The sequence below is a fragment of the Theropithecus gelada genome, chromosome 1 (genome assembly GCF_003255815.1).
Source record: "Theropithecus gelada isolate Dixy chromosome 1, Tgel_1.0, whole genome shotgun sequence".
Lineage (NCBI taxonomy): Eukaryota > Metazoa > Chordata > Mammalia > Primates > Cercopithecidae > Theropithecus > Theropithecus gelada.
The window spans coordinates 93,464,256-93,478,414 of record NC_037668.1 but is presented as its reverse complement, the minus strand read 5'-3'; the positions used below and the strand labels follow the sequence as shown (position 1 = coordinate 93,478,414).

The 14,159-nt window shown below is 34.3% G+C and overlaps 1 protein-coding gene across 3 annotated transcripts in view; it reads right to left on the bottom strand.

Annotated features, from left to right (window-relative positions):
- Window positions 1-3,828: 3,828 nt before the first annotated feature.
- The window catches only part of LEPR (leptin receptor), a 199,289-nt gene continuing 188,958 nt past the window's right edge, over window positions 3,829-14,159 (bottom strand). The window contains exons 20-21 of one of the 3 annotated variants that reach the window (XM_025381240.1): window positions 11,592-11,684; window positions 3,829-4,782 (exon numbers count right to left, since the gene is read on the bottom strand). In XM_025381240.1, coding sequence (XP_025237025.1) covers window positions 3,958-4,782; window positions 11,592-11,684 — 918 coding nt within the window. In that variant the 3' untranslated portion in view covers window positions 3,829-3,957. Of the gene's footprint in view, window positions 4,783-5,540; window positions 7,833-11,591; window positions 11,685-14,159 lie in introns of those variants that run through there. The other 2 variants (XM_025381246.1, XM_025381255.1) reach the window with 2 other exon arrangements.

The following is a 14,159-nucleotide window of genomic DNA, read 5'->3' as shown; positions in this document are numbered from 1 at the left end:
GAGTTCAAGACCAGCTTGGCCAACATGGCAAAACCCCATTTCTACTAAAAATACAAAAAAAAAAAAAAAAAAATTGCTGGGCATGGTGGTGTGCCTGTAATCCGAGCTACTGGGGAGGCTGAGGCAGGAGAATTGCTTGAACCTGGGAAGCAGGGATTGCAGTGAGCCGAGATCACATCACTGCACTCCAGCTGGGTAACAGAGCAAGACTCCATCAAAAACCAAACAAACAAACAAACAAGAAACATGGAAATCATCTCCTAATGCTTATAGAAATATATGTAACAATATCCCAGTTCTAATACAGGCTGATCATGTTTTAAGTTGCTCTCCTAACATTGTGATTAGATGCAGGTGTGCTTTACTGTTTTAAACTAGTTGTTTAAGAAAGAGTAAAATTACTGACTTACCTAGCTTCCTTTTATAAATACTTCTTCACATTTCTTGGTAACTGTGTTTAAATTTTTTCTTGAATGCTGCTTATTTCAGTTGTAGTAGAGTGACAATTATAATTTTGTGAGTTAAAATTTAAGAATGAGCTTTCTCAATAATGAATAGTTTAGAAAGGTTTGTTAAGGTAGCTATCAAGATGACCCTTGAAAGATGAAAAGTGGAAGAAATTTCTTTTAAGGTCACAGAAAATAATTTAGAAAGAGATCTTTTTTTATCCACATCTAAGTGAGATGGAACTTTGTGGTTGCAGTATGTCTTAGATCTATCAGCATATTGTCCAACTCCACCTGTGAGCCCTGTATGCATGATTCTCAACTCTTACAGCCTAAAGTTTATTTTCTTTCAGCTTTGGAGGAGTTAATATAAATATTTCTGAAGTAATGTGACCATATATATGATATTATGGAAGAGAGAATAAGTTTTATTAGGCAAAAATGAGAAGTAGAAGAGTGTCATGCCTAAGGTTATAAAACCTTATTCTAAATCCAGAATCTCGCACTGGTATTGGAATTTCATCCACGTTCTTTTACCATTTGATGACTAGGCTTAAAAAGGAAAAACAACTGCTCCTATTCTTCTTGTCAACTTGTAGCTCATCTCTAAATGGAACATAGGGATTCAACAGAAGGTGCCTATTCATAGTGACGTGTACTTCAACTTTTTCATTGTTCTTTGGGGTTTTAAGTTAGAAAACCTGTAATCCTGCAAACCCTGACATACTATTTCTCTTCAATCTATTTGAACTTGAAGCCATAGCACAGATTAATTTCTGAGTTGCTTTCCATGAAGGTCAGATTTAGAAAGACTGATTAGTAGCTTGTGTTTCAGTTTAAGGCCTTAAAATGAAATATTAAAAATTCCAGATTTATAAGTTTAAAAGACCACAGCCTCTATTTCAGCTTCTCCTTCCTTTAAATTTTTTTCCAGAAGCTATGGGAAGAAATGGGAAGTTTCTGACCATCCTGAAGCATAAAACATCCTAAATTTTCTCCAAATTGTGTGAAAATCCAGTATTTCATGGCAGGTAGTTTTCACAAGGTCCGGATAAAACATAATGATACATAGTGAAATAAACTTTCAAAAGTGGAAATCAGAATTCAAGCCCATTGACAATAAATATGATCTAAGTCTACACATACCAATAGGCCAAACTATACTTGTTCAGCACTTTCCATGAAAAAGTGCCTCAGAATTTCAATATTTCTGAAGTGCATTTTTGTTTGTTTGTTCACTTATCTGGGGAACTGAGGCTGAACCAAGATGATATCAATGATCTCAGGTTAATGTGCTGTCACTAAATTTCTTTAACACATACCTACAGCACTACAGTGGTCCTGGGACTGTTGAATTCACTCAAGTAAGATACATACATTCTTGGGCTGATGGAGACATCTATCAGTTTCTCTTTCCTGTTATTCTGGGTCCCAGATCACAGCAGAATACCATGTCTCAGTGGACATGCTTAGAGGTCAATCTTCAATGATAGAGTGGGGCAAAATTTAATTTTCTGCCTCTTCTCTACTGTATCTTCAATTAAATACCTATAATCTATAAGCATGTATTTAAAATGTCAATTTTACCAAAATTTTTATACATGTAATATTTCATTTGTTTCTGTGTCTCTAAAGCCATGTAAAATTATCCGTGAAAAAAATCCTTCTCCGTTTATCTTTGCATAGAACTAAGACTTTCGTACCACATCAAGTAACGAGTTGCTATCAGCCCTCTACCTATTTCTTATAAAGGGGTCATCAGTTGAGTATGTGAGATCCTGAGACATCTTAAAAATACTTATGACATAGAATGGCTTTATTGATTCCCGAGTGGAAATTGATGATAAAGTGTGAAAAATATATATCAAGTGGGGTCTGGAATCTTTGTCATTGTTTAGAACTGCTCACTCATAGCCACAACTGGAATAGAGATGGAATGTAGGGATTTATTTAGAGTAACAGCAAAATCGGGAGACTCTTGTCTTAGTCTAAATATGAAATTCTGATAATGTTTTAAAACCCACAGGCATATTTTTGAGCACTAAAGTATTTATTTTTATGATACTGAGAGTCTTGAACGTCTTCTTGCCATTGAACATCTATATGTGCAAGTTTCTTAATTTAGTTTGTTGCCCAATATGCTGTCTTTGAATTTTTTACCATACCAAAAGTTGAATAAACAATAAACTTAGTTATCAATCTTGTTTTTAAAGGCAAACAAGAGATCTGTGCAATTCTCACTTAATTTCTCATCCAGCATTATATTTCTACTTAATACATTTTATAATCTTCATTTTTTTCTACCACAGTCAGCTAATTTTTGTGTTCTTTTTGTATAGACGAGGCCTCACTATTTTGCCCAGGCTAGTTTTAAGACTTCTGAGCTCAAGCGATCCACCTGCCTCTGCCTCCCAAAGTGCTGGAATTACAGGCGTGCACCACTGTGCCTGGCCTCTACTTAATAAATTTCGATTATAAGTCATTTTTTAAAAATTTATGGCTATGTAGGGTATAGGTTAAAAACATAATCATTAACATTAAAAAATCTGGATTTAAATCTGAATTCTGATTCCATCACCCACTGACAGTAACCTTGGGCAAATTATTTACTGTCCTCACCTTTAAGGAGTACCATAGTAATAGATGTCTCATACAATTATTGCAATAATTAACTGAATTAAGGTATGTAAAGTACTACACAGTAGTTGGTTTATGTAGAGAGAATGCTCAGTGAGGGAAAAAAAATAGCATATGTCCAGGTGGGGATGGGGGAAGACAATTATTCCGGAGAGATATACGGTGACATTTGGCAATCTAACTTCATCAGAAAATGACCACTTCAACATCTTTCAGAGAGAAGAATTAAAACTGGCATTATGTTTTCAAAAGTGCCTGTGCTGTCATCAAAATACGGATTGTGGGCATCACCATTCTTGGAAGTTATTTCATTCTATGGTACATCTTAAATTTGGTACATAACAATTGGCTTATTAGTCTTCACAAGTATAACCCCTTAGTCCAGGGCTGAATTCTCTGTTTATCTTAAACATTTAGGGAAGTCATACTGCAAATCCTACAGTCTGATAGCACAAAATATAAGTACGTAACATACTCTCAAAACACACAAGGACAAGTGCTAAGAGTGTGTGTGTGTGTGTGTGTTGGTACAAAACAAAAACTTGCAGTAAAACAACACGCCCTCTGAAAAAACAATTACATTTCACAAAAGATGGTGTCTATTGGGCTTATTTCTAGCTGACAACAAGGGACCTTCCCACTACAGAATGGGAATAAAATAGAAGAGCGTGTCTACATTGGTAGGCTTATGAAGGCTTTCTCAAATTTTTTGTCTATACTACTAAGAGAGGACAAACAGACAACATTCATTTGGAACAATTATTTTCAAATTTGACTCTGGTTTCTTTTCTCTCTCCCACCCACAACTATAAAGCAATCTATTACACTTTATATGACCCATTATAACACAAATCTGAAGGTTTCTTCAGTGAAATTACACAGTTAGGTCACACATCTTGTTTTCCATGATCTTATGAGTCTGAGTAGAACAAGTTTGGAATTGAGGCATGTAAGATGCAAAAGTCTTCTTACTAGAAGTTCCTAAGTTGAAATTATTTTCTACAAAGTGTGAGCAACTGTCCTGGAGAACTCTGATGTCCGTGAATAAACAGGGGGCTGGGAATGGACACAATACCTTTGACTTGTCAGTCAAAAGTACACCACTCTCTCTCTTTTTGATTGAGGTGACCCCTAAATAATAAATAGACTTTTCATCATTATTTTCTTCAGGGAAATTTCCCTCCAGTCTCAAAAGTTCATCCAATCCTTCTGAGAATGTGAGGTGTGGTAAAATTATGTTGGGACGCTGATCTGATAATATAAAAAATGCCTGGGCCTCTATCTCCCATGAGCTATTAGAGAAAGAATCCTTCAATGGAGAATTTTTGCTAGAGAAGCACTTGGTAACTGAACTATTTATAAGCCCTTGTTCTTCATCAGTTTCACTTGGTTTAGAGTTGCTGATCAGCGTGGCATATTTAACAAAGGGTTGTCTCTGGCTTTCATCCTCACAGGTTACCTCGGTACCCTCAGCCTCAGAGAAGTTAACACTGTTGAACTGGTCACTAATACAAACAGAACCCTTTTCAAGATCTGTTGTTGAAAGTAGAGAGACCACAGTTGTTGGCACCATCTCATCTTTATTTTTCCATGATGTATCAACACTGATATCTTCTGAAATTGTTTCAGGCTCCAAAAGAAGAGGACCACATGTCACTGATGCTGTATGCTTGATAAAAAGATGCTCAAACGTTTCTGGCTAAAAGAAAACACACATTTTAAGGCTCAATTATGTTAAAAAATTTTGCTTCATTATGTCATACTCGCAGAAATGGAAGTGTGTTAAGTTAATAATAAAGGATGTAAGTCAACCACAAATTAACTAGTTTTTTACTAAAATACATATATCAAAAAGCATAAGGAAGAGCCCATTTAAGATAGCATTTGAAAGTGGGACAAGACAGACTTAGACTTGAGTTCTTCCAATTCTACAACCATGAACAAGTACACTAACCTCTCTGCCTTTCAATTTCATCATCTCTAAAAATGTGCTTCATGGTGTTGTGGCTAGAAATAAATTAGTTCTTGCAAGTGCTTAGCTCTCAGGAAAGATTGGCTACTGTTATTGGAAAATGCTATCTTCTGAAGATACTTTCTTCCTAATATTTTGTAGCAAATTACATTCCCACAAAGTTTTAGCCCAAAATTGAAAAAAGTGGATTATAATAAAACGAAATGACCAAAATAACTTGTCTAAAAACAGTTAAAATAACTGTATTGTGAAATAAGATATGGTATGAAAGTAAAGTAATTGTGTTGACTATTAAAAACTTATCTGCTGTATACTGAGCATCTGCTTGAGACTATCTGAAAATAAGAGCTAATAATATCATATGTTGAGAACAATGATGATGAAAGAGATGATCACAAACTGGTAAATTACTATTCTTTATAAATAACTTCATGTAAAAATATTTACTATGGACATGTGAAATGAAGACAAACACACAAGACAAATGTACATCATATTTTTTATAGAAATGATTATATCACAAAGAAAAATCCTGCCAAGCAACTACAAATCAAGAATCTGCGGGCAAAAATCTCAATTCATACAATGTAAACACATTGAAAAAATAAATGCAAAATAAAAAAAGCTGTTGATACATCACATTGAAAAATTAACACAACTAAATTAAGGGCTATAGAAAATGTGTTAAGCTTATATATCATACATGTCATTTAACTTGAATTTTACAATTTTTAAACTAATAGAATTCAGACTCATTGCTTGAAATAATGGTATACCCAGCTGTTCTTCGTAATGGCAAGTATATTGCAGATACAATACAATTTATTTAGCAGAGTTTTATACTCTTAAGTAGAATATGTTAGTGATTAAAAACATAAAGGAATAAATATACCAAGCACAAAATATAATAATAAAATAGACTTATGTAGGTATTAAAATACTGCATATTAATTCAGACAAATACTGAATTAATACAATTTTTCCTATTATTCACAATCATAATATATGAAGAGAACACTGTTCCTATGTCTTTTTCCTAAAGAAATCTATAGTTTTATAATTTTCTTCAAATATTTGCTTGCCCGTTTTCTTTTTTCTTAAGGCTTCTCCTATATATGGACTGAACTGTCTTAAAATTTAAATGAACCTACATATTAAGATTGTCAAATAAAGGAATTAGATGCTATCAATACAAAACAAGGAATACATACAAAAAAACCCCTAACCACAGTCAAGATCACATACATCCTTCAAATGATGTGTTTGATATATTTCATGCTCTCTAAAATATCATAATCAGTAACTGTTGAAATCAAATACTGTAAATGCCTTCAAATGCATTCAGATAGAATATTTTACTCATACTTGATAAGAAATCTCATACTCATATACTATTGAAATATGTTTTGTCCGTGAGTTATAAAACTTTATTAAAAGTATATTCATTTAAAAAATTTCATGATATGCATCTTTTTTAAAGATTTTAGAATAATCTGGGCACATATTAAATATGTGTTCAATGGGCAGTAATTAAAGAATATCCTTTCATAATTTCACATATAGATTTTACATTTCAATGACATCTATTAGTAGTCAAGAACGGAAGAAAGACACATTCTTCCTGTTTTTATAGAGTTCTTTTCTACGTTCAAATAAAACTATGAGTAAAATCTAAATATAAGGGATCCATATATACATATATATACTTATATATAATAAATTTGAATACTGAGTTCATTAAACACAGTCTTTGGTTTGGTTTGAATGTGAGCAACACAGCGTAATTCGTGTGCTGAATTCATAAAACCAGCAAGCGGTCTGTTTGAAAGTAGAAAAGTCCTGTCCTCACCATGAACTATTTGTAAAAGCTCCAAAGAGTCTCCCTTTCTTGCATCACTGCCCATTTCCCTGCCTGCCAGAGGTCTTGGATGGTTTAGTGGAAGTAAATTAGATTTAGGTCATAATTAAACAAGAAAGCTGGATTAGAAGTTGATGTTCCCTTCTGATCTGGTCCGTCTGACCTGGATACGTAGGGTCATTCTTATATGAACTGTAACTCCCACTGTCCTGTGACCAGCAGAAACACAACTTCAGGCTTTCTTTTAACTGAAACAGAAGTTAGCACTTAAGCCATTTTCAAGGATATTGAAAACTGAAATTCCCAGGCTGAACAAAGTTAGATATAAAAATGCCAGGAAATATTCAGAAGAACACCCGAATAGGCTGGTTTTTAGGCTGAGGTGTCTATAAAGGAATCTAAAATGGAAAACTTTGGACATAAAAATACAAACTAAATATTTTCACTGATTCTATACTTACAATCATTGTATTTTTAAAGCTATTTGTCAGATGTTGCAGTTTTAGAGTTCACCTAATTACAGCATTGTCTACTACATATTTGATGACATTTAATAGATATGTAATGACAGCAACAGCCATAATTTTCTTAATGTTTTATGACCAGGAATATGACAAATAAAAAGCCAGAAATCATGAATATTACTTTTAAACTTTAGATAATTTGAAAATTAATCATACATCCAAACTGAACTGGACTCAAATCTACATTTTGAACCCAAATTTACACATCTATTTTAAGTTCTAAATCAACATAATCCACCATATGTTAACTCTCAGAAGTTCAACTGAATTTTTTTTAGATTTGCTCCCCTTCTTCAAAATGTAAAAATCTTCTAATACTCTATAGACTGTTGGGAAGTTGGCACATTGGGTTCATCTGTAGTGATCATGATTAGACTTCAAAGAATGTCCGTTCTCTGTTTAGATAAAATAAAACAAAATAAGAAAGCAAAATAAAAAATCACTCACAAAGAAAAAGATAAAAGATTTCAAAAAACATTGTCAAGCATGGGTTCTGGACTATAAATTTTTGTTAGGTTACAATAATGCATCCTTTTGGGAAAGGGCAAAATTTTGAACTAAGGTGGCTTCTCCCATTTTCTTAATGAATGTCTTCATATCACACTCTAAGGACAGCTTTAATAACCCCAGGAAGGGAAAAACTTACAGGGAAATAACAGAATAGGTAAAAGGAGAGAAGAACAACGAGCTGGGAAAGTTAAAAGAGGGAGAACCAAGAGCAATATAGGATAGTTTGGAACGAGAAAGAATAAAAGAGGAGAGCAGTGAAAAGAAAAATAAAAAAAATAAAGAGAAAGAAGTGCTAAAAATGGTAAAGAATAGAATCACAGAGCCATTCATTACCATGGGTTTTTAAAATCTAGAAATAAGATCTGAGAAATCATATGGTCCAAGTGTCTCCCTTTTTTCTGACAAAGCAATTGAGGCTGCCAAGATCATTTGCTAAAGGTTACATGGATAATTAAAGTATAGGGAGGACCCTGACTTAGTTCTTTTTTTCTAGTCCAACAATCTTTCTATAACACAATGGAAGATGAAAGGTTGTCCCAAACACAAATAAGCAGAAGAACATGTCATTTGTTTTCCTTTACTACTTGCTGTGACAAAATTCAGCAGATTAATTTATACTCTCTCCTGGTTCCTCATAACCTGAGGGCCATAAGGAACAAGAAAATAAACAAAACTGAAGTTGTGTTTTTAGGGGAGTGAAATATACACTTCTAGGCCCAGTAATGTGCATTTCCGGGCATAGGGGAGATGGTTACTTCTAAACAGAACTTTTAACTCGAAAATGCACCAGCTCTTCCACACATTTGGAAGGCCATCTAGCAATGTTAGGGATGCTTCTGATTCAGATCTGTGAGGATGGTGTTCTGGGAGGCCACAGGTTGTTGAGCTGCTTATTTGGAGGCCTAGGGCTGGCTGGGGAATCTAAGATAGTTTTTAGATCCCAAGGAAAAATCTATTTCTTTCTAGCTTTAGCCCCACGAAAGGGAGTTGTTAAATGGAGTAAACTCTTGTGAAAACTGGCATAAATGTAGACATAGCAGCATGGCTGGATAAAAACAAACAAAAAACAGAGAATGAGAAAAATATTGTAAAATAATTAAAGAATAAAAAGGAGTGGAATGAATTGAAAATGAATTAAAGAGGCTTAAAATATCTTTAAGGGAAAAACCCAGGTGATTTGGATTTAGAAGAAATTTAACAAATTAGGCAGAAATGCTAAGGTAAAAGGTGCAAAACAAAGTAAGAAAGGTCATAGTTCTTTTACACTCTAAAATTTGAACTGGAAGAAAAGCAAGGCTATTGAGTTAGCATAATACATTTTCTTACAACAAAAATTCAATCTGTGTTTAAGGTTCTGATTTTTAAGGTATAAACAGAAATGGTATTCTGATTCAAGATGGCAAACTGAACCGGTTTCTCTCTTGTCTCTCTAGAGATTCTGTTGGAATGGCAGTATGTAAATGAGTCAAATATAGACCCACCACAAAGAAGGCGATCTGAGAGGGCTAATGAGAAATGAGTGATTTTCATTCACTGCTAAAAGATAGAAAACAATTGGAAGAGTATAGATCAAAGAAGGTGAGCAAAGAAAGCTGAAGACCAGAATATATCCAGCTGCAGCTGAGGAGAAAGAAAAGTAGCCCTGCCGTATACAGCAGAGACAGTGCGTGAAGAAATGGCACGTAAAAACACAGGAAGAAAAGAGAACTATGATTGGAAACTGGGGCCTAATGGAAGTTCTATATATGGAATGGGGCTCTTCTACTACTCTGCTGAACAGGGAAGAGCCTTCGTGTAAGAACTACCGTTCAAAACCAGACTGAGGGTTTGTTCTCAAAAGTCGGGAGGAAGACAGCAGCCATGGAATATTGCTAGCTGAGAGCACATCTTTCCTCATCTGGCCAGAGAGCCCTGCCTACTCACCCAGGGCAACAATCCCTGCCTATACACACTGGGCTCCCAGTCAGCCTGTCTACTGTTTCACTCCTAAACATGAAAGGAAAACAAAGGATTACTAGATATTGGGAGGAAAGTCTGAGATAATAAAAGAGGCCAAGATAAACAACAGGAACATATGACCTAGAAGGAACACAGATAATTCAGGGTATAGAAGAAAAAAGAATTTTTAAAATAAAAGAACAAAAATCCTCGAATTTGTATTTCTAGCAACATTTAAGAAAATATGCATAAAACCAGAACAGAATACTCTGAGAAAGAATATTTGGAAATTTACAAAAATAATAGTATATAAAAATCCAACAGATACACTGGAAGAAGAGGGTATGACAAGGTCTCAAAATGTAACACACACACACACACACACAAAGCAAAGAAACAGAAAATATGAGATAAAAGGTAAGAAATGTGGAAGATCTATGCAGAGGGTCCATCATCCAACATATAGATTCTAGAAAGAGAAACAAAGAAAAAGAGGAGAGGAAATTATCAAAGAAATAATATAATTTCTTAGAATTGACAGGAGACATGGAATTGAAAGTCTCTTCAAAAAATAACCACGTTAAATAAAAAAAGAACCACTCCAGATTCATCATTGAAAATTCAAAGCAACAAAAATGAGGAGAATTTTTTTTAATTTTAGGAAAGATTTTGAAAATCATGTTAGATATCTAGAAATTACAGGTTAAGAGTGCTTTCATAAAAATCAATATTCAAAATATCTGAATTTGGAGAACAAATTAAATACTTGATATAGAAATTATTACTTCCTTTAAAAAATACTATATTTGTATTTGAATTATTTTTAAAAACAATAGGCTCCTCTGGTCTGCTTTCTTTGCAATATACTGTGGGTTTTTGTTTGTTTGCTTATTTATTCATCATTGGGTTTACTTTCACATTCTGGCTATTATGAATAATGCTGCTATGAGTATTCATATAAAAGTTCCCATGTGGATTTGCTATTTCATTTCTATGGAGTATATACCTAGGAATGGAATTGCTGGGTCATATAATAATTCTATGTTTAACCTTTTGAAGAACTGTCAGACTATTTACCAAAAGAGTTGCACTATTTTCCATTCCCACTATCAGTATATGATAATTCTAATTTCTCTGCATTCTCACCAACACTTATTATCTGTCTCTTATTATAGCCATCCTACTGGGCATCTTGTGGTTTTTATTTGTGTTTCCCTATTGTCTAATGACACTGAGCATATTTGCATTTGTGCTTCTTGGCTATTTGTATATCTTCTTTGGAGAAATGCCTATTCACATCATTTGCCCATTTTTATGGTGCTAAAATATACATAACAATATTTACCATTTGAACTATTTTTAAGTGTATAATTTAGTGGCATTAAGCATATTAAGAAACATATTTTTAATATGGAACTGATAGCACAGGTATCAATTTGAATCAGACAGATCTGGATTTGAACCACAGATGTTACATGGACAGGCTAGGTGATCAAGACAAGCTACTAAACCACTCTGGGTCTCAGTTTTATCATCAGAAAATATAAGGTTATTAGCCCTATGAAATAATTAAATAAAATAACATGAATATGAAACATAGGGTGGATGGTAAATTTCCCTTTTCCTCTTTAGTAATATAAAGTGAGTTACATTATATTATTTTTCCTTTAAAAAGCGTATTTTAGGCCGGATGTGGTGGCTCACACCTGTAATTCCAGCACTTTGGGAGGCCGAGGTGGGTGGATCACTTGAGCCTGGGAGTTCAAGACCAGCCTGGGCAACATGACAAAACCCCGTATCTACAAAAAGATACAAAAATTAGCCAGGCATGGTGGCATGTGCCTGTAAGTCCCAGCTACCAACGGGGATGAGGTGGGAGGATCAATTGAGCCCAGGGTCCTCGAGGCTGCAGTGAGCTGAGATCGCAATGCTGCACTCCAGCCTGGGTGACAGAGTGAGACCCTGTCTCAAAAAGAAAAAGGTACATTTTAATTATTTAGGAGATTAAAACAACAGGCTAAATAGAAAAAAGTTAATGAATTTTACAAGATTTTTATCATTAATAAAATCTTTAAAGTTATATTATCCTTCCACTCTTTAAATGTTCTATCATATTCCAAAACCGGATTTATTCCTAACAGTGTTATTTATGCACCTGGTCAGCCCTAGTAATAAACTAAGCATCTTGTGGGTTAGCTGTGCTTAAAAAATAATTTACAAGATTAGAAAGTCAAATATTTCCAGAGATTTTTAAAATATCAGTCCTACAAATAAGAACATTCACACCCATGGTATTTTAAAAATCCTTCACATTTCTTTAATTTACCAGAACTTGAAAAAATGTGGCAATATTTCAATCTACTTGTATATAAGGTCTGTCAGATGACCTGTGGCAGCATTGTGCGCACCTCAGGGAGAGCAGGTGTGGCAGCAGGGTAGGACGTAGTCCTCAAGCATTTCCTGATTCAACCAACCTCCACCCAGTAGTTCCTTTGTGCCAGGCATTTTCTGGCAAAGGGAAAAATAATTTGGTGCAGGTTTAAACTGCATTTTGCTGATGTGGGCCTGAACATCTCATGGCCCTCCTGAACACTGAGAAGCCACTTCATGGTGGTCCATAGGTAAGATTTCAGAGCTTAAATGCTGAAGGGAGAGTGTTTCAGCCTCTTTTTAAGTGGCATTAAAAAGGAAGATGATCATTCCCTGAATTAATATATACTTATATAGTGAAGCTTTAGCAATTTTATTTAGATAAGTATTTAGGGTTTTTGACATAAAACCCTCATATTTAAGAAAACGTCTTGTAGTCTTCCTATTTCCATTTTGTGAATATGCTGGGTACTGCCTTCCACATAACTTAGTGTTTGCAGGTGCTTAGCTGGACACCACATCTCTGCCTCAAAACCTACTTAATGATTGTTCATCTACCAGATCTTGGCCCAAATGTAATCTGCTTAACTTTATTCATTCACCCCCACCGATAAGCCAGGTTCCCACATTATAAGTGCTCAGCACAATGGGACCCCTTCTTTCACAACATGTAGTTTACAACTGTAAGGCTGTGATTGGATCATTATGTGTTATATACATGTAACTAAATTTCTCATGTGCCCCATAAATTTGTGCAAAAAATAGTAATGTTATTTCCATGATAAATATATTAATGATTATCTTCCCCACTAAACTGTATACTCAGGAGCATACAGTATTTTTCTTTTCCTTATAATGCCAGGGCATACTATAGTGACTAGTATAGGATAAGTATTCAATCATATTGAATATATGGATGAAATGAATGCTATCACAGGTCATCTGACAGACCTTATATACAAGTAGATTGAAATATTGCCACATTTTTTCAAGTTCTGGTAAATTAAAGAAATGTGAAGAATTTTTAAAATACAGTGGGTGCGAATGTTCTTATTTGTAGGACTGATATTTTAAAAATCTCTGGAAGTATTTGACTTTCTAATCACAACTACACAACATGTCACTGTATGAATTCATAATAAAAGATAAATGAGAGAAAAATATTTACTTGAAAAACTCGGCAACACTGTTTAAATGAAAGGAGACTGCGGCTTAGTGAGCAACAGCACAGGTGAGGAGTGTATAGGAGTGTGGCTGGTTAGACCAGGCAAAGTGAAGTTTCTATAAAAAGAATTGTTCATATATAAAACAACACTGCTGCTGCTTCTGAAGACAGGGCATTCTTTCTCCTGCTGAGAAATTACAATTCAATCTTTGTCATTGTTCATTACGTCTACAATATTAGTGGTTTACTTATTCATTGATAAGCTGTAGAACAGTGTTTTTCTAACTGCAAATCATAGGCCACTCGAATGTTGTGAAATCAATTTAGTGTCTTACAACCAGCATTTTTAACAAATAAAATAGAATTTTAAAACATTCTATTTCAAGCAAGTAGTAAAACTCTTTTGTGTATCTTTCATTTAGGTCTTGCATATCTCTATCTATGGTGTACTAGGTTGAAAGGCAAAATGTATTTATACATTAAAAATGCCAAAACTGCAATTACTTTTGCACCAACCTAAGTTTTTTCACTGTGGGTCATGGTGAAGAAGAAAGAAAGAAAAAGAAGCCACTGCTATAGAGAACAGCTGCTATTAGAACAGGCCACAAACTGGTAAGCTAATCTGGCCTCTAAAACAAGTTACCGAACCACTATGAACTTCAGCTTTCTCTTCTGTAAAATGGAGAGAATAACATTTGTCCCATAGGGTAACTGAAAGAATAATAATAGTAATATAAAA